This window comes from Olea europaea, chromosome 12, assembly GCF_002742605.1.
Source record: "Olea europaea var. sylvestris chromosome 12, O_europaea_v1, whole genome shotgun sequence".
NCBI classification, from domain to species: domain Eukaryota; kingdom Viridiplantae; phylum Streptophyta; class Magnoliopsida; order Lamiales; family Oleaceae; genus Olea; species Olea europaea.
The window spans coordinates 17,012,944-17,039,873 of NC_036248.1; the positions used below are offsets into that span (position 1 = coordinate 17,012,944).

General features: G+C 34.1%; 2 protein-coding genes and 1 long non-coding RNA gene across 5 annotated transcripts; 1 reads left to right on the forward strand and 2 right to left on the reverse strand.

Moving 5' to 3' along the window:
* Positions 1–3,865: 3,865 nt before the first annotated feature.
* Positions 3,866–5,897, reverse strand: LOC111405915 (60S ribosomal protein L35). The gene is made up of 3 exons (XM_023035024.1): positions 5,759–5,897; positions 5,370–5,662; positions 3,866–4,122 (listed from the first exon to the last, which is right to left on the reverse strand). The coding sequence occupies exons 1-3, from the start codon at positions 5,760–5,762 to the stop codon at positions 4,048–4,050; spliced, it is 372 nt and encodes a 123-aa protein (XP_022890792.1). The 5' UTR covers positions 5,763–5,897; the 3' UTR covers positions 3,866–4,047.
* A 2,030-nt stretch (positions 5,898–7,927) lies between these two features.
* Positions 7,928–13,707, forward strand: LOC111405917. Of its 3 annotated transcripts, XR_002704903.1 has the most exons (3): positions 7,928–8,048; positions 8,383–8,573; positions 11,363–13,707. It is a non-coding gene; the product is annotated as an uncharacterized LOC111405917 (long non-coding RNA). The 3 variants fall into 3 exon arrangements; XR_002704902.1 differs by having other exon boundaries at positions 7,928–8,098; positions 8,383–13,629; XR_002704901.1 differs by having other exon boundaries at positions 8,383–13,629.
* Positions 13,708–16,657: 2,950 nt separating this feature from the next.
* Positions 16,658–18,054, reverse strand: LOC111406996. Its single transcript, XM_023036340.1, has 2 exons — positions 17,344–18,054; positions 16,658–17,174 (listed from the first exon to the last, which is right to left on the reverse strand). The coding sequence occupies exons 1-2, from the start codon at positions 17,580–17,582 to the stop codon at positions 17,090–17,092; spliced, it is 324 nt and encodes a 107-aa protein (XP_022892108.1). The 5' UTR covers positions 17,583–18,054; the 3' UTR covers positions 16,658–17,089.
* Between the last annotated feature and the right edge of the window lie 8,876 nt (positions 18,055–26,930).

A 26,930-nucleotide genomic window follows, 5' to 3' on the forward strand; every position in this document is an offset into this window, starting at 1 on the left:
AGGTTGAATCCCAACTTTGAGGGCCCCAACCGCCCCGTCCCTAGATGATTATGGGATGTAAAGTTGATGATTATGGGATGTCTGTCGAAGAAAAGAAAAATCTATATATATAAAAGAAAAAAGAAAAAAAAAAGTGAGCTGCAGTCCTTCCTAATTATATGGGATGTTTGTAGCATGGTTAGGGGTGGGAAATGTACCAACAGTAGATGAACCGGATTCGAATTGGGTCAAATCAAGCAATTCAGCTCGATTTTTGCTAAAAAAAGAATTACCTTTTAACCGAGAATGAAATGGTTCCATTCACTATTAGTCATTAGGCAAATAGTTTTTCTCGGATGAAATGGAAATTGGATATGATCAAAACTTTAAGTCTAAACCTCGACCAGACTCAGCTGACGGAGGATTTCTTCTCGTGTAATGATAATTTGAAAAATGTGGTGTTTAAATGGTGAGTAATTATTGTGTAATGTAATATCTTGTAGTCATGATATCAACATAAATTACTATTGTGATCTTTGTAACACGTTAGTCGAATCGCAACCAGCTAGTTCTGATTGACAAGTTTAGTATCATCACTTTATTTTATGCTAAAATTTATTTGGTTTAGTCTAATTCTCTTTGGCACTCGGCATGTTTAACTCTATACGTGATAAATATTATTGCCATGATAGGTGGAAATTAAAAATGGCCTCTTTTTTAAGAAAAAAAAGGAAAATTGTTACTGTTTTTAACTGTTTATGTACCATATGTTACTATTTTGTGGGCCTTTCTACTATGAACAAGTGGGTAAAAAAATGGTCCAACGGGAAAGGAAAAGTAGTTGCCAACAGCCAATTACAAGTGATAAATATTGGATTTGTTGGCTATGTTCAAAGAAATAATAAACAATACATGAATTTGTTAATTGTCCAATTGAATTATATCTAATATAATAGTGTACTATTTTCTCTTTACTTTTAAATAGTTAAGAAGCCATTAACGAACAAGATTATTATACTTCGACTATCCTTATTTTACTTGGGAGTCCGAGAACATGAACTCTCGAATTATATAGTTTATGCTCTCCACTCGACGAGACTAGTTGGATCAACTTATAATCCATCAGATTCACATGAATGGCAGTCTCGTGCAGTTAAGTTGGCGTAGAGTAATTGCAGAACATATAGAATTGAACACTTACATTTCATTAAATGTAACATTAATTCCTGACTCCGTCCCTGTCCATAAGCATTGGTTTTATGCAATTAGGGTGACAATTCTCCACAAACGAAATTGATTCATGGAGTCTAGAATCTAAATAAATTGGTTTGAATCTACATACCGATTTCTTTTTCAGCTATTCTACTATTGAAAAGTAAGTGGTTCAAGTTGTCATTTACTCATATCAACGATTAAATATATTTTAAAACATCTACGAAGTAGATCAGTTACATTTTCATTTAAAAGGGTTGCCCAATTATACATGCTTGCAATATTATTCTGTATTTTATATAAAATTACCTTACTTAATCTGTGGGTATTTATGTTTTGAGTATTTGTAATTTTCATCTATTCAAGTACTCACTCATTACCTCTCGAGATCCTTACTGAACGTTAAACGTGTGCAAATTCTTTCCTCTCAACACTCATCCACTCCCTAATACTTTCTTCTGTTGATTTTGACATAAATAAAGTTGCTTTTCACCGAGTCGACTTGACTTGTTTGTTTTAAAAGAAAATTATTTCACGATAAACATAGTAAGACATCTTATCAACAAATAGATTATTGCATATTTCAATTGAGTAAGATTAATGAGCATGGTCCATGATGATCTTAAACAAAAGTGAAGAAAGCACGTTACACGGGCGGACGCAGACATTTTCTATTAAGGGGTTGCAATCAAATTTTTAAAAAAAGCGACGAATTTTTTTTTATTACTTTATAAGGGTTATAAATTGTTATACTACTTTTTCATCTTGATTATTATTACATCTAAAATTTTTTTATATATATAAAAAAAATTTGATCATTTTTAGTATTTTTTTTTATTATTGTTACTTTTTTCTCTCAATCAATTAATTTTTTTTAAAAAAATAATCTAATAAATTTCTTAATAAAATTTTTGACATCATTTAAAAAAAATTAATTGATCAAGAGGAAAATGCAACAATAATAATAATAATAATAATAATAATAATAAATCTTAAAAATGATTGAATTTTTTTATATAAAAATAATTAAGACGAAAAAGTAATATAACAATTTATAACCCTATGAAGTAATAAAAATTTTATTAAGAATTTTTACGTCAAAAAAATAAAATTTTATGTTATACCACATAAAATTTCCTAATAAAATAAAGTAAATTATATTGAAAATTTTTTCGAGCTAAAATAATAAACATTAATATAATAATTGATTTTTTATTTTTATTTTTTTTCCAAAAAAGACAACTATATGTCTCTTTTTGGTATATACGTTTAACTATTTTCGATATTCATTTAAATCATTCGATATGTTTATGATATAGTTCTCGAAATGAGTTTCGAGAGGATATAGAAGATTTATAGATATAGCTAGCATATAATTGTCGAAAATTTTTTAAAGTTAACTTGTCATCAAAATTCTCGAAATATTAGTTTGAAACGACCTATTTTTACGCGTCGTAACATTTGCTACAATTGGCAATTACGCACAACATTAACATTATGAAATATTAGGCCGTGAGTACTTCAAAATGATATTAAGAATGTAATATTTCAACTTCGTCTGATATTCTATAAGGAGTCCGAAAACTAAGAAAAAAAAAAAAGAGGGAAAGGAAAGGAAAGGAGCTTAAAAAATCTGAAGGGTCAAGTGACCCTAGGGGACGCCCCCGGGTCCGCCCATGAGCACGTCAATGTTGAAAATGGGCAAAAGTGGGAGCCACTTAATTGGGAGAACATGGGGTCCACACGTGGAAACTGCGACTATCCCAAAATAATTCTACTCAAATGGTGGCCTGTCCCGACCCCTCTCACATTAGCAAGTTCCTTAGGTCCCATGATAGTAACTTACAAACGAAATCCACATCTTTGCCCATGTGCTCACTTTACATTGTGTAGACCATAATCAGCGGGGAATACGCAAGCTAGGTGTGAGGGGCGAAAACAATCATGCTATTCAAAGAGAAATTTGATACGAAATGGAGCCAGACAAGCCTGAGCACTAATTCGTTGAAAGACGGATTTTTTTTTTTTTTAAAAAACAGGTGAAATCCCAATTCGTCACTTCACTTCTGTCAATATTTTCTGTCAAATTTCTCTATTTGAGTAGCTTAATTTGTGAAGAAAAATGTGTAAACATCTGAAAAATGGCATAAAAAATCGAACAATCATATTTTGATCATATATCATGCGAGTCTCGGAGACGAAAGGCGTGACTAGTGAGAGCCCAGACACTAAATACGTCGCCATTTATATTTTATATTATTCAAGTTTTTTATGCATTAAATAAACTCATTAAGTATCAGTAATAAATTTTAAATAATTGAAATAGTATTACAAATAAGAAAACGTCTAATTTCGTCTCAACAGCTGGACTTGTAACATTTGAAACTTGACCTTGAACTTGTTGCTCTATTGAACCAAGATAGTAACATACCACGTTAGAGGTTTTGTTTTATATCTTTAGTTATTTATAAATTAAGGCAAAAATCTCTTTTCTTGATTTAAATAAATAAATAAATAATCTCTCGTCATGCCCTCTTGATGTTAGAATTTACTCAATTTTGGGCATCCAAATTATAGAATAATATTCTATTGTTAGTTAAATAGTAATACAAACTAGATTGCTGAGTTATATAGGTAACACAGATACAAAAAGAACATAAATAAAGCGCAAAACTTAAAGAACTTCAGTGTTGTAAGCTAGTAGTCATTAGATAATAAGAAATAATAACACCCAAACTCAATAGTTTCTCAATAGTTTCTCAAAATCAAAACTATTTTCAGCTAACATACGAAAACAAAATATAGTATCCTCCTAGATTAAACAGGGATAATACCTAATTTTGATAATAGATCAACTCAAACTTTAATTGCATATTTTCTCATTGGGAAGTACATCTCTTTCTTTTTCTCCCTTTCACTCTTCAAAGATGCCTACAGGAAAAAGACCAAAAGTCAAAACTTACCCAACTGATTTAGGAAGAAAGTATCCAAGTTACACGATAAAAGACAGCACCCACATGCAAGCTAAAACTACACACTTGATACACAGGGGCAAAAAAGAAAAACACAAGGAAAGGCCATATAAGTTAATGATGTTCCCTGACCTGCTGGGGCACATCCCACGATTTACCTCCCTCACAAAGCTTTAGAGACGGGGCGGTGGGAGCCCTTAAAGTTGGGGTTCAACCTTTTTTTAGTTAATGATGTTATTAAAGGTACTAGTAAATCATCAACTGATGCAATATGGCAATAAATTTTCGAAGGCATGCACTCACGGTCGATCATTAAATTACAACAAGTCAACACATAACAAGAAAATATATACATGTACTTCATGACAAATATTATTTCAAATAAGAATACTACAGCCTTGATGCTCAAAAGAAACTTCCATACCATTGAAAAGACATTAATACTATAGCCTTGATGCTCAAAAGACACTTCCATACCTCCAGCATAAGAACAGTAAGTTATCACATTCAAAGATAGGGAGTACAATGAAACATAAGAAATAAATCAATAATGGAACTCATGAGGGTGCATCCCTAAGGTAGTCATCATATGTACTGTGCAATGTGTCTTGATCATAATAGCAGGCGTACTCGAGATCACTTTGCATTAGGTATTAGCTGAATTGGATATTGGAAGCATAACAAAACTCATATCCAACATTTTTTAAACAGGATTGAACAGAAATTTACTACCAAACTGAGGGGTTAACAATTCTAAAATAAAAGAAATCAGTATTAGTTTATTAACAAATGATAGTCATCAAAAATACATAAGAAGACCACAAATTAATAAGGTCTCATATTAGAATATTAAAGTGCACATTCTTGTATTCCAGTTAATTAGTCCACAATGCAGTGCATTATTGACGATTTACAAAAATTATAGTTGTTATTTAACTATTCACTGATAGATTATAGTCTATAACAAGACTATTGAAGATAAAGACTCATATACTGCAACAAATGAGGGACTGATCAATTGCAACTAATGGATTCAAAAGCAAAACGAAGACGAGCAGCAGATTGAAAACTGTGAATTGACTAATTATAGAAAAAAAAACTGTTACTTTTGCTATGTTCATGGTTTATATCCGTTTGGCACATGATTTATCCAATGTGAAATCCAGAAAACATAACAAAAAACAAATGCAATGTGAAAAGATATACCTGGTGTTTGGTTAGCCGCCTGCGAATAGCACGGGTCTTCTTGGGGCGGAGATCAAGAGGTAAATACTTCTTATTCTTGTACGCTTCCCTGAGAGCTGCCTTCTGCTTCTGAGAAATGACGGTCAGCACCTGAGCTATAGAGAGTCTGACCACCTTAATCTTCGACAGCTTGTTAGCGGCACCAGCAGTGGCCTTTGCGACCCTAAGCAACGCCAGCTCCGCCTTCAGATCCTTCAACTGCGCCAAAAGCTCCGCCTTGTTCTTCTGTCTCAACTCATGCACCTTCATCCGAGCTATAAATTAGCACAACAACGTTAATTCATATAAAATTAATCGCCAGTTTTACATAAAACGAAAATTTTAGATTATTCTTTTGCTTTTCTTCTTACCCATTTCGCGTTTTCCCTTCTACGTGTTCCTTCTAGGGTTTGGGGGAGCCGGATGAGAGCGAAGGGTTAGAAGTGCAAGACTACGGTGTTAGGAAAAACCCAGATATTCAGTACATATTGAGGTTGGGCTTGGATAGCCCACCCGAAGTTGATTCACTTTTTAGGGCCAACTTTGGGCCTACAATGTCCAGGCCTACATGAGACTTCCCTACTGCATCTCATTGATCCAGCCTTAAACCTTAAGGATTCTCTTCGAATTTTATTTTATTTTTCTTAAGTTGTTACCATATTTTTAAAATAAAAAAAATATTAATAAATAATAAGTAATTGAAACGATAAAGGTTGATATGTTAATCATCGTTGAATAATGTTAGGTATATACCTTGACTGACAGCCACCCAATAATCGCGGACCCCACCAAACTAATAGCCTATTCAGTAGTGATTATGAGAATTGATTTTTTGATCTTTTGAGAAAAAAGCGGGTCTTATTTGTGAGTGAAGAAATAAAAAATGACGACTGAAATAGTAAAATAACGATCAAAAAATTGATTTTTGGGGTGAAAAATTGTTACCAAACGCGGACTAAGTGTACACTTGGCATTTTTCATCATCGTTTCTCATCCTCAAAATTTTTGACGAGCTGGGGATAGGGAGTTATGTCCATCCCCACACCTAAGATGTGCATCTAAGTTTCTCGTGTACATTAATGTCTTTGATAATATGGTCTACTATTGTATTTATCTCATAAATTAGCATTTACAACACTCTTCTTTAGAATTTATTTATTATAAGCTTTATTGACACTCATGTGTAAATAGTGTTATAAGGCAAATTTTCGTATTTTGCATAAGAAAATTTATAAGATTACCAGAATTATGTTTTATAGTGTTTGAGCTCAAGTCCTTCGATACTTTATGCTCAGATTGATTGAACTTTGCAAGTAGTTATGTTTTACGTTTTCTGGAAGTTAGGATCTATGTAGTTTGTTCCATTAAGCGGAAACGCTAGGTATTTTTTTTGTGCTCAAATTGATTGAACTTTTCTTTTGTTTCATGAGTTCATGGATCTTATTAAGTGCAATTCTCTCGATTAACATTTACATAATCATTTGATCTTAGATTCTTAGTTGATAGTAAGCTTCATAATTTAACATTATATATGTATCCTTTTTGGTTATTTGAACACATAATACACATTCAACGTTTTCTTTGTCAACAAAGAAGAAGAATTTCTTTGTTTGACCATACATATTGGATTTTTTTAGTTAATATAAAATATGGACTTTTGATATTAAATAGTTGAAAAAAAGTTAATTTATTGCAGGGTTCAATTTGTAATAGTCATTAAAAACCAAAAATGGCATCACATTTTGGACTCAGATAATATTTTCTCGTTTCTTCACTAATATTCTACATTTTTTTGCCACTTTCCACTGCATTCTTTAAACGAATTCACTTGGATGGTCGAACTTTTTTTCTTTTTCTTATAATTATTAAATCGTATCCATATTTATTTTCAAAACTAATAAAAAATCTGACACGTTTAACAATAGATACATCGACAGTCCAAACGGCCAAAAAGAGTAATATTATATTTATCTATAATATATTGAATATCATATAAGTGAGAATATTTTTTGGACAATTCTACCTTTACCATAATTCAATTATTTCAATAATACTTTACTTTTCGTTTTTCAATATGTATTTAATTCATTTAATCATTTAGTTATTATCAATATACATGTACATTTGACAAATTCATTTAACTCGTGTGCTTTCATTAATATATAAATTCTCTATTATTAATTCTCAGTTAATCAATATTCAAATTCATTTATGCATTTCAGTGTTATTAATTTTAATTATAAGTTAATTAGAATTTCACATTTAACATGCATTTCATTATTCAGGTCCATGTATGCTAATTAACGTCCAATTTTACTTAATAAGAAATTAAATAAATGATTTAACATTCATTATTACGTTTATATTTCATGGTGTTAATTTTAAATTAATTAACATTCCTGTATATTCAAATATTATTTTTACCGTACTTATAAAATATTTTATAATAAATTGTTTAATGTTGACTAGTATATACAAATTGCAGCATTAAGGTACATAAAATATATTACATATAAATTTACCTTATTATTCCACCTCATTTCATGTTTCGCCGAAATCATCGAATTGCGCTCTTGAAATTGCAAATGAACAAAAATTCTTTTTTGGGCAGTTTAGTGGGGGAAGACTTCAAAATTTCAAGCTCAGCAGACCCCGATGCAGGTCTCTCCATATACGGTTACTTGCATGTCGTCGATGTCGATTACATATATGTAAATGCATCTGAGTCTATACCATACGTTTATATTTTACTTTAACGCTTATTTTGACTAATTTATATTTAGATTTGCGTTGTGAGATTGTTTGGAAAATTTAGTTTACAACGAGGACGAAAAACCTTCGTTTTTTGCAAATTCAAAATTTGAGTACGCATTGGTAGAAGAATCGAACCTATGACTTAAAAAAGTTAAAATTTCTGCTGCTGAGTAATCTATTTTCCCTAATTCATGTGTTTTGTTTTCCATACTAATTCTTTTTCTTTTGCTGTTAAATTTAGCTAAATCTCTGATTTGATAATGATATTAAAATGGTGAAGATTCAATTGCTGGTTATCGAATTGATGAGGATGAAGCAATATTTAAATCTCCAACAATTGCTGAGAGATTGGATCTCAAGTTATGCACAAAACCTTGCTGCCGAATCTTTTAACTGATGATCATTTCCGATGCGATGGGAGTTGTCTTGGAGGTGTATAATGTTTAAAGTTTTATATCTAATCGTAGAATTTTAATTGAACAAAGTTTCTGCTCCAATTGTTTGCAGTTGCCATAGAATTTCATGGACCCTGGGTTTTGTTAGTACTCATATACTCATATACAAATTCTCGCTAAGCAGGACTTTACAATCAAGAGTTACACTCATAAACTTAAATGAAGGTGTCAATTGCATCTTATCATCTCTGTTATGAAATCCTCTCGGTACCACATCAAAAGCTAAAAGATAATTCTTTGGATTATTTCTAGTCAGTGAAGTGAATATTAGCCTGCATGATTTCCAATATGGAATCAGTTCCCCTTGTGTCACACAGGAGATTCCCCTAATATATATGAGATCTTCTGTAGATTAATTTTATAATTCTATGATGTACAATTGTGTAGATTCTTTTCATTTATAACTGTATTTTGTCCTATAAATGTAGTCTTTGCATTTCAATACATTATGATGAAGTATATACTCTCTCTTTCTTTTCATGGTATTAGAGCCTTGCTCTACCAATCAGAAAAGGTTACTAGTTAGAGCTCTAGTTATGTTAGTTTTGTAATTGTCTCTAGTTCTTGGTGCATATACTTCCAAAGTCAGGCAATCATTTATTTGCTGCCAGATTCTGCCCAATAAGCCAACTCAACCTCCATTCCCTCTATTTCAGTGGCTAGAATTTATGCTAACTAATCAAATTCTGTCCAACCTCTGGATCTCCTAGATTCAGTGCTTTTTTGATTGAAGTCAAGTGCAAATGTCAACTTATAGGGACGACGAGTTCTACTCGTACCTCAGCGGGCTTTGAATTCTGATGTGCTGATTCAGATCTTATGCTCAATTTTGACCTGATGCGCAAGAATCACACTTTATTTTGATCAGCAGTTTATTCTATAATGTCTCATTGGTCACTTCAAGAATCTAGCATGATACGTATTTGAATAACATTAACCTATCTGTGGCAGTTCAAACTCTTATATCGATTACTATTTGTCTAAGAAGAAGAAAATCACACCCCAGGCAGCGGTCTTTGCTTCCTGTTATTAGGTGTTCGAATATTAGGTAGAGTTTAAGGAATTGATGAAGCACATGCTTTACTCAGTCAGGTAATAAAGAATGGACTTACCTCTGCACGTCGTATCTTATGGGTTTGCTATTATATTGGTCAATGTTCTTGTTCAAATTGCCACCTTCCCTTTGACAAAGAAATAGGTAAATTTTGCTGCCACTAATATTAAGCCAGATATGTCTAATTACTCTATAACGCATCTCTTTCTGCTCAGGTATTCGTGATCTAATTTAATATTTGTTTTGAGAGGGTAGCATTTAATTTCCATGTCTGATTTGTTTTTGTTTGGTCGTTTTCTGCAGCAACACAAAATTTTTTCTTTTTATTTTCAATTTTAAATGTAAAATTTGATTTATGTGGTATCATTAGTTTAGGATAGCGAATTTTTGTAATGTATACGTTTGGATCAACATTGGCATGCATAACCTCATGGAACATAAATAAGGGATGCATGAAGAATTCAAAATTTTCTAATGTTATGATTTTAATGGTAACGCATAACACCATAAACTGGCATCACTTATGTGAAAGTTACAGCTGGAGTTTTCTTGTGTGAAAGGTCTTCCAATGTTAGGTATCTGTTGTAGAATTGTTTTCCTGCTTCAAAATAAACCTTAGAATTGGTTTAGTGTTCTGCAAGTATGTAATATCACACGCTGAGAGTCCTATCCTGACATAAACATTTATTGCTTTGTAGCATTCTCTGAACTCCATGCTATTTTTTCCCCTCTGAAAACAATATAAAGCACATGTTTCTTTCATCAGACTAGTCAAGTAAACGATGAGTTCATTCATAATCATATCCATGTAGACAGGTAGACACTAGACACCTACCCACCCACCCACAAGGACATGGGGTAAGAGATAGAGGGAGGAAGTTACATCCTTGTCTGTGCATGTTCTAACATGACAGTTGGAAAGTAATGCATGGAGTTCCGGGTACGTTTCCTGTCCCCAGAGACCCTATAATCTTAGGATTCCTTTGACCTGTTCGGAGTAGTGGTTCTAGGTATTATAGGTAAAACATGAAAAAATGGGAGAGTTTAATAGATAAGTTCTTTGTCCCTGGTCAAAGTTGAGATTGCTGGTATCATTAACCTCCCTGGTCAAAGTTGAGATTGCTGGTATCAATAACCTAATAATTAGTTGGAGCAGTACCAAAAGTTCAGCTTTTCATAGAAGTCTACATGTTACTCTAGGTTTGTTGTCTCCAATTTGATAATTGGGTTTGGTTACGGATGTCAAATCTTTGGACCAGGGGATTTGATCAAAAGGGTTTTGACATTAGACATGGTTACATGTTATTCATAAAATTAATCTTTACACATGCTCTAGAAATGTTGTACATATTTCGACTATATAAAGAACAAAATTTGTACATAATCCATTGGAAAATGATTCTAGAAAAGTCAAATTTTGACACTTTGGTAGTAACAGTGGTAGTGGTCCATTCCTGATGGATCGACACAAATCCCTCGGGTTCTAGTATTAGGGTAGCCAATGAGCTGGAGTGAAAATGGTATTTCTGAAAAATGGGGTAGTACATCCATTATGCACCAGAAACACACACATAATTGCTTGTCTGCTGCTGGTAATCACAATCTTCTCTATGGGTTGAAATATGACATACAGTTATTAGAAGATCTAGTATTGCTACTTACTCGAGAAACTGATTATCTTAAAATAGATTTTAATAGAATTCAATCAGCAGGATAAGGAGTTCTGGATGAGTCATATGCTTTTATTGGCAGCAAATCAGTTCCAAAGCCGCCCTCAGGTGGAATAAAAGATCAGAGAACAAGTGTTTGGTATGCATTGTTTTATTGCCAGTAAACATTGTATGTATGATAAACTGCACGCCAGTCAAATGGTCAATTTCTGGTCGTCATTTTCATGCCAGTCATTAGTTGAGGTCTAACAATATTATTAAAAAATCAATTACTGTTTGTTCCCATGCATGCTTGATACTGAATATCATCTTTCAGACTGTCAAGTATATCATATTTATATGAAAATTGTGCAGTGTTGCCAAATATGAGGGTAGCATGGTAAGCAAAATGTTACCTCATGCATCATTCTTGCTTTTCAAAATCATGTATGGACTAGGGGTTGAATTGGAGCTGAATCTACCCAAAATAGTATCATTTGGAACCAGTACTTTTTGCTTTAAATTGAGAAATGGTTGGCAATTGTCTCTCTCCCCGACTGCCCACTCCAGATGACTTTTCCATCCTGAGCAGCATTGGTATAGATTTTCTTCTCTTTTATTTTTGTTCTATAAGCTTATATCTTGTTGACAACAGAGAATATGCTAATTAGAACCATTGAAATTGAACACAAAGTAAACCCTTTGAGCCTTACTGTAGTGAGCTGTAATTTGTAAATAGAAATTCTGATGAACTTCTGAGACCTGATATGTCATACAGAAAACAGATTTAGCCTATGTTTTGCCCTCATTTTTCCAAAACTCATTTTTTCAAAACTCATTTTCAACTACACGTTCTCCTATAAAATAATTTTATTTGCAAATCTAAAACTTTACCTTATTTTTTAACCACAAATTCTCCAACAAAATACTATTCCAAAATGCTTTTTGGGCAAAAAATGGGGCTCAAACTAATATTGTGGTTTTCCAGCAATTTTTGATACTGCATAAATTTGATTTTCATAGCTATGCTTAGATTAAATAAATGAGGTATCTAAGAGTTGGCAGTTCTGTAGATAGTAAATCATTTTCTGGAACACATATTAGATGTAGGCAAATTAAATCTTAAAAGTAAGTACTATTATACTAGTAACCTGAACATAAGTTTCAATTAATGCCAATATGTTTAACCTCCAACTTTGAAGGAATATTGTGTTCTACAGAGAATAAATGCTCCACTTTAGGGTCTTGATGGTGGACGATGATTTCCAATTGGATTTGGTCCAGATGGTGTTTTACAATTTTTCTTGCTTTTTCCCTCCTCGATGCCATTTTCCTGTCGGTAAAACACGAGTCATGAATCACCATTTTATCACCTTAGATAAAAACAATACTTGGACTGTAAATGAAGGATAGAACTTGCTTGTACTCTTACCGAAGTTCTCACAATGTGTCCAGCTGCTATCCTCGTGCTGTAAAATTCTGCAGGTTTGATCTTCAAACCAACTGTTGTGAGGATTTAGAAGGTAGAGGCTTCATTAAAAACTTGAATTTTTAAGAACCAAATAATTAATTTGATTTAATGGTAAGCATTATTAAGGTAGTTGAACTACATCATCAAAAAACTTGAGCCATTAGACATGCTCTCAACATGCACAATCTTTTGTACGTGGACGGGAAGAAACTTGAAGCTAGAAAAATTGTTTGTTCTGACACATGTTAAACTACCTCATTTAAAAGCTTAAACTGTTTGATTGAGGAATATTCCTTGTAGACATGCTTTTAAGTTTAAAAATGCTAGAGCACGACATTTAACTTAAGCATGTTGATTGCAAATGTACTACCACAACAAGTATATTTAAGCATGTCATCTCAAATTATGAGAAATATAGTAGCTTGCCTGATTCGGTTGGTCGACTGACACGACTAATAGCCTGATGCTGTTGAAATGCTGCTGAGATAAGCCATGCAAGGAGAAGATAGAGTAGAATCCGAGTTCTTATCATCTTAAACACAAGCCTGGGAAAGGAGATTTGTAAGCAGAAGACTGGAATTGAAATATGAACACTTTGTTTAGGTGCTCTGTGTATGCTAATGATAACCAATCTTGAAAAACATGGAATGTGTGCAAAGTGTGCTTGGGATCCTATGCTATTTATGCAATAGGCGACAGGATTAGGAATCTGGCTTTTTACTCATTGTGAATTGACTTCTTTTGCTTCATCATTGCATTCATAATGAGTTTGAGTTGAATTCAATCCAGTCATGATTGGGTTCTTCATAAATGTAACTATAGCATTGTCTTTTTGAGTAGTCAAAGCTTTTTGTCTGCATGGGTTGTCCCCTTTAATTTCCTATTGCCTCTATTCTATTGTTAAGGAATGAAAGTTCAAAACGATTCATTTTACTGACACAAGTTTATTGAGAATGAAGTTTACTTGCTCATCTATTACTAAAACATCTCATCTTTGATATTTGGATCCCATTACTTGTAGTCTTAAGACTATCCAAAAGTTCAGTTTCTACTAAACAACTCGATCGACCAATTGGTTCAATCACGAACCGAGTGGAACAGCTCCAGTGGATCTGTATTCTTAATTGCGTATTTAACGAAAACATGGAAAATTTGTGTTATGAATTATTCGGCGTTGATATAAATGTTATGAATATTTTTTACTATAAAGAGCCTTGACATCTGGTTATTAATATGTTTTTATATCTATGAAAATCAGCCTCCAGTGCAAGTCTGATTCAACATTTTGATCATTGTGTCGGAATTAGTTTTAGAAACATGGAATTTTTGTACAGGTAATCACTAACCTGTGTCTACTGTACACAAGTGATCCCTATTCTTCAATTCTTGACACTAATCCCTGAACCTTGTGTAGGTTTTGTTCACTATTGATTCTTTTTGTCAATTTTTGCTGTTAAGCGCTCTCATATGCTAAACTTTAAAAGTGTAAAACCGGCCCAACTTTTTTTATGAGACATACTTTATAGGGTAAATAGCAGCAGCAAATGTTCCCTAACTTTCAACCCATTTTCGAATTCGTTCCCAACATTTGAAACATAAATGCCATGCAGGTGTTATGCCAACAGAAGTGAAAACTGTTTATGGATCAAAATTCACAGCACAAATTTTATCAGCTAACTTTTTCCTTCAATATGGGTCAATTCCTCACAAACAGGTTTGATATCTAAACCATCCCCCAAAAGTTCTGTGAACTTGATTATGTAGATTTCACCACCTCCCTGCAACATGATTGTCAGACATAAATACGAAATACATTAAAATAACAATATAGAACATAAGAAACGCTTAAAATGGATTATTACGCATTGTGGATCATCTTCGTGTCAATGTCATGTGAACTGACTTTGTGGAAAGTTTTACGCGGACAATAAATTTCTTTGATCATTCTAGAAATAACTTAAAAGATCCTCATTTTTGGTTCTTTCAGTTGGGATTTTTTCTAGTTACCGAACGCAAATATGTAATTGTGTGATATCATTTTCTGCTGCGTTACGCGTGAATTTTTTAGTGATATGCTTCAATCATATTTGACAATGATAATTGATTTTCCAAAATCTAACAACATTTATTTCAAAATGATTAATACTAATTTTGAATTGGGATTTTTTTACTGGAAAATGTGATTTTTTAATTTGGCAACAGAAAATGAGGGGATGCTTGTTTAACAGAAGATTTCAAAAGCAATTAATGGAAAATTTCTTGAAATTGGCTTCTAAACAGTAACTTCGAGGCTGATGAGTTAGCCTATACTTTAACAATACTTCATTTTTCTGATGTTGTTCTTAGAAAAGTAGGAGAATTGGATTCCACAAGAATTGTGGGATAAATTGGGATAACTTTATCTTGTAAAATCTTTACCAAGTAAATTGTTTCTTCTTTAAAGGTTTTTTCACTTTAAAATAGATCCCTCAAAAGATATTGATGATAATTTGGATAATTTCAATAAATTGGACCACAATATTATTATAAAGCGAGAAACTTTTTGAAGAATACAAGGCTGTAATCTTATTGAATGCTATTTCTGAAAATTATAGAAAAGTTAAAAATGTCATCAAATATGGTAAAGATAAGTTGAATTCTGAGATGTGTGTTAATTCTGTGAGAAGTAAAGAGTTAGAGCTCGATGTTGTACAAGATTTTGGAAATTTAGTGGTGAGGGTTAGAACTAAAAATAGAAAGAATGATGGCCGAGAATATTAGTAGTTAGAACAATAGTTCTGGAGGATCTAGAAACCAAGGTAGAAAAATAGTACACTTCATTAAAGATTGTTGCATAAAATGAAAAATGGCGTTCCAATCCACGGCACCAAATTAGTGCAACTTTCACACTGTTTTATAATGTCAACTTCAATTCATTAAACCAAATGAACAGTATTTCTGGTTTTTTCTTATTTTTTAATTCTCAATAAATAATTTATTTTAAACATTATTAATTATTAATTATATTACTATTAACATATCTAAATAAAATTACATTTAATTAACTAAAATATTACATTAATTAAAAAATAAAAAAGCATTACACTTAGTACCACAATTTTTGAAAAATATTACATTTAACACACAAAAAAAAACATAAAAAAAAAAAAAAACTTTCACAAAAGAAACACAAAGAACAACTAGTTTTTAGAATGACAAAAAGGTGTCTGAATCTTGATCTTGTAACATTCATTCATTGTACAGGCCATCATACATATTATAATTCATAATTCTAAGCTCTGTATCGTCCTTGAAGTTAATAGTGATTTGAGTTACCACACATCGCTACCAGCTTCAAACACTTTGAATCAATTCCTCTTCTTGAGATCATTGTCTGAAATAACATGTACGTCGGTAAACAATAAGATAATCAAATATAAATTTCTCTTAGTAGTTCACGTGATTGTCTCCTAGCAGATGTATCATTAATGTATTTCAAAGAAAGGTAGAAGCTTCCTTTTTAACGAAACAATCTGAGGTCAATTCCTAATAGCTTACGTGATGAATCCTTCTACACTACGCCTCCATTTCGATACAATTTATAAGTTAGTTTATAAATTCAAAGTCAATATCAAATACTAGTATTATAGCTACTAATCATTAATACCTACATATTTTGTGAAACCCTCTACTATTCCTCTTATTATTCGTATTTACAAATCATTAGAAATCTGCCAAATGGAGGCTAAAATATGCAATACTCAAAAGAGTAACTTACCGTATGAGAGAATAGCAAATGCAGTCTGTATGATGGTGAGCCCAAGCAGGGTAATGGCAGCAAAGACTGAAATGGCTGTCCATGGACTGTTGAAATATTCTCGTTTTAATGTTGCTATCCATCTATTCCTTATTTTGGCACAATGATCATTTACATCGGAGAAAATACGAGAATATGGAAACTCATCAGAACTTATGAGACCCTTGCCTAGCTGGTTGATTACAAGATAAACCATTTCATAGCTCCCCAAAAAGTTGCTAATGATTTCTGAACGTTGCAACACTTCTGCATCTTCAGGGGAACGGACGAGACAATGCATGAAGAATATATAGTCCGTCACACATTTTTGAGGACTGCCTGTGTAGTAGTGCTCTTATGCAATCAGATTTCGGAACAATGATTCTGTTGAACCAGAAATTTTCCATTCTGGAATCTTCATAACTTTATTTTCGAATTCAATACCAAAAAAACTATTGACTTCCCACTTTTGGAAGGAAATCTCTGCCTTCTCGAGCTCTACAGCTGAACGTATATTCTCCATGTTATATAGAATTCCTTTGAGTTAATAAACTTGCAGATGAAGAACACTGTATGTGATGTGCAATCCCAAGAAGATGGGGAATAACAATAGGGACTTCCGGAAGATCCTGCAATGGGAAAATGCTATGTCGCAGTAAAGGCCATATTAGAGAATAGATGTTTTTGTCTTCATTATCGATCTTGATCGTGTTGAACAATTCATCAACAATGAAAAATGGAATCTGATTCTCAAATAGCATTAGATCATGAAACAGTTGATTTTGTATATGTGTATACCGTAAAATGGCGTCATCTCTGAATTCATCGGATTGAAACTTAAGGAAAAATTCGATGATAAAACAACCATCAAGAACCAACATTTGCACAAACTCATCGTCATCAAGGTGGATGTCTTCAGCGTAACATTTCCGTGCCCTGTCTTCGAATTGCATTATTGTGGTAACACATATTAATGCATTCGGCTCGCTTCCTCTTGCAAGCAGACTCCCTAGATAACTGAGTTTGTGTTGCTCCATGTTCTGCAAGTGAGGTTTATTGTGGTGAAATGGGCAATGGCTATTATTTTTGGATCGTAAGCCTCTGGGTTTATGCTGCGTAAATGATCACCAACTCTAAACATTGAGGGCTTTGAGGGCGTGTGCGTAGGATACAAGCTAGGAACCATATTACGAATGTTATCAGTGATACGACCAGCTCTACTCTCAGACATTTTTTTTAACTGTTTGTGGAAAATCAAATACGAGTACCTTGATTTACCAACAAATTAATCTATCCAATTCTAAAATACGATAGAAGGATTTGATATGGATTTTGAAGGCACTTGATTAGTAGATCTCCAATGAGCCGGTCGATGAGATCTCTAAGATTGACCGGCAATGGGGAATAAATTTGCTATGCGATGGAAGAAAGAAAGATAAGTGCATATGGAGGGAGGAGAATGACAAGTTTTACCAGTAAACAAATCAACAATTTAACCAAATAAGTGTCGCCCAGGCTAATTGCTTTCATTCCATTTGTTTTTGCCAAACACTCACGTGGTTCCATTTGTTCTTACCTAACACTTAAATGGATGTGTTAGACCAATTAATTGTGGCCCATGTAATATTATTGAAGCATTAATTAAAAGTGTTTAATATTGTGAAAATCATATTGGCTCATTGAGAAGTAGCAATTTTATTACTGTCAACTTTGATAATAAATGAAAAGTTATTTTAAAGGCCCATGAAGTTCCATCTCTCTACCTATAAACGTGAATGAAACACATCAATTAATACATTGAATTACAGAAAGGAAAATGGAGAAAACGATTTCTTGTTTCTTTTATTTTGCAGGTCTAAGTCTTCAATTAATTGTCATGGATCGATGTATGTTTCTTGATCAATTAAATTTGATCGTGAAAAATCATGGAATTCTAAGATCTTGGGATTAGGATTAATTGCTTACGGGGTAATTAGCGCAAAACGTCCATACCTTTCATTATTAGGCATTTTACCCCCTCTTTCCACATTTCTTTGCGCTAATCGTCATTTTTACCATTTTTGACGTAAAATGATCAAAATACCCTTCTATTTAAACAAAACAAAAAAAGAAAAGAAAAATTGCAATTATAAGCCCAAACTTTCCATATGTGCAAATCGGCTCAAAATTGAAAAACAAAGTCAACAAACCACCTTAAATCGATCACCACTTTGAAGCCAAAAAACTCCGACCAACCACCGTTGAAACCATCGGACCTCTATACCGCCAAATAGCCCTCACTCTCCTCAACACATACATATCAAATTACCATGCCAACAGATTTGGTAATTGCAAGTCAAAATATCGAACTTGCAAATGCAAATTAGGGACGGCACCACCTGTTTCGACAAGACTCATGCCATTCCCAACATTCCAACCGAATATACACACCAAGGCGTCCCTGTCCATGGTCCTCAAATGTCATTTAATTCACACAATCAAACAAAACAGGCTGCAGCTTCGAACATAGCCATCACAGTTTTTAGGCGAATTTTTCGACGTCGGTGGTGGGAGCCATGATCGTGGACCACCACCTCAAATACCTACTCCTCATGGCGCATCCAATGAGTATATGGGTCTTCCCCAATTTTTCCTGGACATGGCCGTTCATTCAAGAAACTAAGAAAACGCATAAACCATTTGATCCCATTTCAATTGGCGTTTCTCCACATCTCTAATCAACAAATTACTCCAACTAGCATACAATTCAAAGTTTAATGACTCTAGATAGTGAATCAATTGCTGTAATTCACGATTCAAAAGAAGTAATTTACGATTTTTCACTGAAAATAAGCTGTTCGTGTGAAGGATAAAATTGGTTGATTTTGCTGATATAAATTTGTTGTTTGATTGATTTGTTTATGGAAAAGTGTTTGGGGTTGATGAAAGTTGTTTGTGATGTGAGCTCCAGTTTTTCAGACGAAGGTTTGGCGGTGGTTGTTGAGGTGGAGGCCAGCGGTGGAATGGGAGTGGGGGTGAGGTGTGGAAGAATTTTTTTATTTTTATTTTTTTCAATTTTGGGCTAATTTGCACATATGAAAAGTTTGGGCTTATAGTTGCAATTTTTCTTTTTGGTTTAAATAGAATGGTATTTTGGTCATTTTACTTCAAAAATGGTAAAAAAGACGTTTAGCGCAAAGAAATGTGGAAATAGGGGCAAAAATGTCAAAAAAATGAAAAGTGAGGACATTTTCTACAATAAGTTGGAAAGGTAGGGACATTTTGCGCTAGTTACACATTGCTTACATGTGGCATCAGATCCAAGATGAAAAATTCTTGACTTTCCCTTAAAGATTATTGTTTTCGCTAATTGATTTTATTTTATTTTTCTGATTGATTTATAAATCAAGTAATAGAGAGAGAATTAATTTGTGAAATTATTATTATTTTGTTTTGTGCTGTTGAAGTCAATAAAACATGGATCAATGGATTTTTGGATCAAAGATTTCTTTATTGCCTGGATATATATAGGCCCCATTTGTGAATGATTTTTCACTCTAAAAAATTGATTTTTTTATCGTTATTTCATTATTTCGGTCATAATTTTTGACTTCTTCTCTCATATGTAACCTCCACTTTTCTCCTAACGATCAAAAAATCAATTTTTAAAATCATTACTGAACAGACCCCAAATTACATACAGACCCATCGACTTTCTCATAATTGATTAATCTGCTTTGTTTTAATGTTCTGTTCCTTGCGAAATTCTTTACATCTTTAAAGTAATTTACTTTTCTTGGGTATTGTGCCAACCATTGACTAAAAGCATTGTGATTGGAGTAAATTCAAGTGTACAGATAAATCATTGCTAGAAGCTTCACAGAAATCTCATATGGGGATGGATCCCATAAAAATATTTTATTTCAAAAAATAAACCGTCCACCCCAATCACGTGTGTTATTTGTTGGATGTCTTAGAAAACAAAAAATCTGTACATCTAGATCCAAACTTTTAGCTTTCCAAGAAAATGGTAAGAAAGTTAACGACATTGAATTATTGTGGCCCCACATTAAATTGTTTGTTTAGGCCTGACAATTGTGAAGAGTGTTCACACGTAATTGCCCTCAATTTACATTTATGCCATTGACATGGATGTGAACTAAAGAAAAGCAAAGGTAAATTGTGTCCAATCACGGTCAACAGTCCAATAAAGGGCAATTAATGACTTATGGCCCCCCTTATTTGCACATTTTCCATTCCCATGTTCAGAAATACCTAGGTGACCCAACTTCACCAGATTAAATCTTGGATCCCCAGTCACTGGCCCCTCAGTGACTAGCGAAGGTAAACCGCAGGTTGTACCCTTGTTGGATCACAGGTTCCCACCCAATCTAAACTCCTGGTCTCAAGAGAGCTTTCCTCCATAGTGATTAATCCACCAATAAATTGCCCCTTTATTGGATCAAAGGTTCCCATCAGAAATCGAACTCTCCACGCTGAGGTTGCGAGCGCGCCAAAGGTGATTGATCCACCAACTCGGATGTGCCCTGGGGGGCTCACAGGCCCCTTTTCATAATATGTGGTCTCCACTTCTGCAATTGTTGCATCATTTCGACCAAAGGCAGCTATCACCCTTTTTCCTTTTTTTTTTCTTTTTTTTTTTTGATGGAGCATTTCAAATAAGTCCTGTTTGGCCCCTATTAAATTTCATTACATTATATTTTTATTCTTCTCTCTTCTATTTTTAACAACATAATTTTTCATAAAATAATATTATACGTAAATAAAAAAAATTTTCTTCTTTTTCAACCACTTATTATTCAGAAAAATATTATTTCACCCATTTTCATTTTTTGAAAATAGAGGCCAAACGGGGCTAAGTGTCTGACAAAGCAGGTTCAACTTTTGCATTGTTTTTCACAGTAGATTAATGAGATATTGTAAAAAAAAAAACTCATAAGTCCTTGTTCGATCTCATTTTGGGGAAATAATGCATTTTGAATAGTAAATTAATGGAGAATGTGTAGTTAAAAATTTTTAAAAAATTGAATTTTCGTGTAATATTATTTTATTGAATAATGTGTAGTTAAAAATGAATTTTTAAAAGCATAAGAATCAAACGAGAACTAAAATTGGAGCCAAATGGTGGCTAAATTATGACAAAACAGGTTCCACTTTTGCATTTTTTGTTGGTTTGTCGCTTTAGATTAATGAGATTTTGTACAAAATATGAGCTTCAAACTGGGGCTTAATTTTGTTTTACCTCTAAGACCTTGACATAGATGCAGCTACACGCGACCTGCTTTCATACATGTAAAATATAAAGAACTTAATTTTTTTTTTTTCCATCTAAGACCAAATATTAAGAGAATAATGATTTAGGTGGTGGTCTTATGATAAATGTGACTGCTAAGTAAATTTGAAATTCCGGCCAGAATCAGCTAAAAAAAATTTATACTGCTTTTAATGCTCGCATTTCTAATAATTCACTATGATGCAATTTTTTGCTTTGTTTTCCAGTCCCGACAAATTACATGAATTTTATTTATTTATTTATAATTATTATTATTATTTATTTAAAAAAAATTTCTTGAGTAAATTGAGCGTGGAGCCGTACATATAAAAAGGATTCTCAAAAGTCACGGAAATCGAAAGCAAAGGAGCCAAGTATTCTCTATTTTTTACATTTTTTCTCTCATACTAAATTTTTCAATTACTTCGTTTAATTTCAACAACTATGATTAGTTTCACGCCTCATAAGACAAGTCACTGATAACCCAGTCAAAATTTTTTAATAATTTTTTATTATTTTATTTTTATTTTTTTATTATTTATTTCTTTTGAAGGGAGCCAATTTGGGAAGCAATATGAAAAGGATTCTCAAAAGCCATTGAAACTGAGAACAGAGAAACCAAGTATGCTCTAATTTTTACATTTTTCTACTACATAAACCCAACTTTTTTGACATCTTATTATTTAATTTATTTTTCGTACTCATTTTCAACTACTTATTCACATAATAAAAATATCCTACGAGTAAATTTATAATTTTTTCCCTACTTTTAACTATACATTTTAAAAAAAAATATTATTCAAAAAAATATTTTTTAAAATTTAAGGATGTCAAAATGGGCTAAACCTTTCAATAACTTTGTTAGTTTCAAGGCAAAAAATCACATTTGAATAATTATGTTTATCCTAATTTAAAAATCAGGTATGTATTTAAATAATTAAAAATATTTATTAAATAAAGATAATAAAATCACAGTTACATGAATAATGGTCACAGATTCATAATTATAGGTTATAAATTTATTTACTGGTCACATATTGTCAAATTAATTGATCATAGATTATTTCATGATCAAAAATAAAAATTTTTATAGGTCATATATTATTTCGAAATCACATATCATTCAAATTACATGTCTCATTTTATCTATGGGTCACATAAGTCACAATTTATTGATCACAAATTATTTTTTAGTCACATACATCTAATATTTAGTTATAAATCAGCAAACTAGTTCGTCACAGACGCCTAATATTGTTTGTCACAAACACCCCACCCGTCGCCATCGCAACAACGACCACCACCACTACCATCAGCAACAACACAACGATGACTGGGCACCACCGCCTCCAGAACCACCATCACCTCACACCACCACCTCCTGCAACTATCATCATGAGCACCATGGTGCCGTAACACCACCATCACACAACACACGACCCACAACACACTACCATCATTTCCTTTATCTCGATTTACACCTTATCTAACCACCACTCCAACCAAAGAATCCACAAACCCATCACCACCACCTCCAAAACACAACAAAACATGTCGAAAAATCACACCACCACCACCAAATTCAACAACCACCATAGCCGCCACCAAAAAATCTCCACCACACAAACACCATCACCACCACCACCACCACCACCACAGAACCATCCAAACTCCATGCAAACGCCACCCACCACCAAAAATATGCCACCACAAATTCTCTTCTTCATTACAGTAATTCACCTAAGTAGGTGAAACTGTTTCACCTCTTCATTTCACTGTCGCAAATCGCAGGAGTGGGTAGATCTGCATCGGGGTGGATCTACTTCGCCTCTTCATTACATCAACAACCATCTAATCATTCATCTGCTAAGTATAAGGGATTGAGGAAGCACAAGTGGGGGAAATTTGTGTCTGAAATTAGGCTGCCCAATAGCAAGGAAAGGATTTGGCTCGGCTCCTATGATACGGCGGAGAAGACAGCTCGTGCGTTTGATGCGGCACTATTCTGTCTTCGGGGAAAGAATGTTAAGTTCAATTTTCTCGATAATCCACTAGAAATTCTTAACAGGAGGTCTATGACGCCGGTTCAAATCAGACAGGCGGCACCCAATTTCTTCTACCGCAGCAAATCGCAAGTACTCCATTGAAGCAATTGCCAATCACGAGTTCTCTGTTGAAGCAACCACCATCTAACTCGTCACATCATGTTTTGGTCTTTTAAGTTTTGGTTGAAGTCCGCCCTTTTAATTGGTATCATAGTCGTCGTGTGTGACGCCCTCTCCGACAGTGGATGTGCCGCCGTTGCTGTCGCTAGATTAAATAGGGTGTGGATAGGTGGAGAGTGAGAAGACAGAGAGAGTGAAAATACATTGAAATAATTTTTAGGGTTTGAAACTAAGTTTGAAATTGAATTGGGTTGAGATATTTAATATTTCATTATTATACTAATACCTGATATGTGAATAAGTAAATTTTATAGTTGATTTATGAATTGTAGTCCTTAAAAACCTATTGGCATGTAATTTCCCCTAATTTCAACTGGGCAGCCCACGTGGCCATGGACGGATTCCCCAAGCCTATTTTAATTTTTCAAGGGTAAAAATAAAAAAAGTTTATATATATATATATATATCAAAAGCCAATTACCTTTCAATAACTTTGTTTAACTTCAACAACTATGATTAGTTAAGGAAAATTGTTACGTCTCATTGAGGCAAGACGTGTGACAACTTAGTTAATTTTTTAAAATAATTACTTTGTAAATTTTGCAGGGAGACAATTAGGGAATAAATATGAAAAGGATTCCCAAAAGGCATCGGAACCGAAAGTAAAGCTAAATGTTATTCTCTAATTTTTACATTTTTTTCCATACTAAACCTTTCAATAACTTTGTTTAGTTTCAGCAACTATGATTAGTTAAGGAAAACTGTTACGCCTCCCCCTACTAGACTGCCCACATGGAAATCTTAGGGTTTTTTTTTTCTTTTTTTAATAATATTCAGTTTCCGCTTTTTCTTTCCTTCAAGAAAGTGAAGAGGAAATGGATTCATTAAGATGTTGATAATGCTTTAGCTATTTCTTTCCTTCGGTTACTTTCCCGAATCCGTCCATATGTATTGTCTTTTTCTTCTTAAGTTAATGTTGGGACTTATGATATCATTCCAAAAAAGGTTAGCATAATTCCTTTACGAGAAAATTACATAAAACTGTTTTAGAATGAAGTCAAGACCTCCAATCATTTATTTTTTATTTACGGCCCACACGTTTCCATCGATTTACTATAATGCAAATTTTGCTTTGTTTTCCAATTCCCATATCTACACCATAAACCACAGTTAATAGTATTAAAATTGTTTACCTCGAAAATTGCTCCTTCCACGTGGCCAATCGGGAGCTACTCCACGTATTCCTCCCTGCGCACAATCAGCGAATGGTCAGACGCACACGGTCGGGGCCAGCAAGGGTGTGGTGACCGTATACACTCCAACGGTCAAGTCAGGTTTAAGTGGTCGGAACAGTATACAGAGGTTGTGCAAATAAATGATAAGGGGGAGGAGAAAATATATAAGCTTGCTATGGAGTGCTATATAGTAAGAGTTTCATTACCTTTGCTTCTTACCAAACCTTGGGTATTTATAGGTGGTATGAGTCGTTGGATGTCGGACTCGTGTATACATCTGAAGGTATGAGGCGTCTGTTCATAGGCGTTAATCAGCCGTGTCTATAGAGTGGGCGGACAGCTTGTTTCTTCTGAGTTGAATTGACATAAAATTGATAAGTCACATCAACTAGCCTCATGGAGACGTCAAATCAATTTAAACCTTAGGTGCAGAAAGGATCTTGGCACAAATTTCTTTCTGAAATTGGCGGCGGATCTTCTAACCGGGGTCCACTTGGCCTCGACCTCGGGGACGAGGTGCTTCGGTCAGGTCAGTAGTAGGGATCGCTTGTATTTCGCAGCACGCTACTAGGTTGTAGACATTGTTGATATTACTTCGGAAACACTTCGGACGGGTCTTTGTCAGGTCGGAATATATGTTGGTGCGCGTTCCAAGGCGTATCAGATCGGAGCGTAACACTGGTCCCCCAAGTCCAGGTATGAATATTTATATCATGGATGGACTTGCTTTCCTGAATGGACCGCGACTCGTGGGAGTTTGGGGGTTGATCTTTTGCAGTAATCGAGGTTACGATCCTAGGCAAATGTGCCAAAATTTCGTTACTGTGTAAGGGAAAAAACACAGCGTCCGAGGCGGTAACCCACATAGGACTTTGCGTCAGGTGCGTCCAAGTTTTGTAAAGTTGAGTGAGGAGCTCATCTGCCACCGGTGCGCTAACCCACAGGGTCGACGCGTTGGGAGATGACTAAAACTTTGTAAAGCATAGGAGGAAACGCAGCATCCGAGGCGATGATCCACAGGGGGCTCCGCGTCAGGTGCATCCAAGCTTTGTAAAGTTGAGTGAGGAGCTCATCTGCCACTGGTGCGCTGACCCACAAGGCCGACGCGTTGGGAGATGGCTAAAACTTTGTAAAGTATGGGAGGGAACGCAGCATCCGAGGCGATAACCCACCGGGGATTTCGCGTCAGGTGCGTCCAAATTTTGTAAAGTTGAGTGAGAAACTCATCTGTCACCGGTGCACTGACCCATAGGGCCGACGCGTTGGGAGATGGCTAAAACTTTGTAAAGCATGAGAGGGAACACAGCATCCGAGGTGATGACCCACAGGGGACTTCGCGTCAGGTGCGTCCAAGCTTTGTAAAGTTGAGTGAGGAGCTCGGTCCGAGGCGATTCAAATGTCAAATGATTTGAAAACTGTTGCGTGTTTCCAAGGTGACAGTTGGGTGCCATGCCCATTCTCCTAAAAGGCTGCTGCGACTAATTATTATTATTGACGGCTGGTTGTAACCAAGGTGATGTGTTTTAAGTAAGCGTGAATGTCACAACGACATCTTGGGCATAGATCAAATCTGGCGTTTCATTTCAACGGCCTAGATTGAAGATGCGATGAACGGCTTAGATTGATCGCATTTCAATTCGACGGTGGAGATCAGATTTGTCTTTCTATAAAAGGAGGACTCTGAGGTTTTCTCAGGCTTTCTACCCTTGCGAA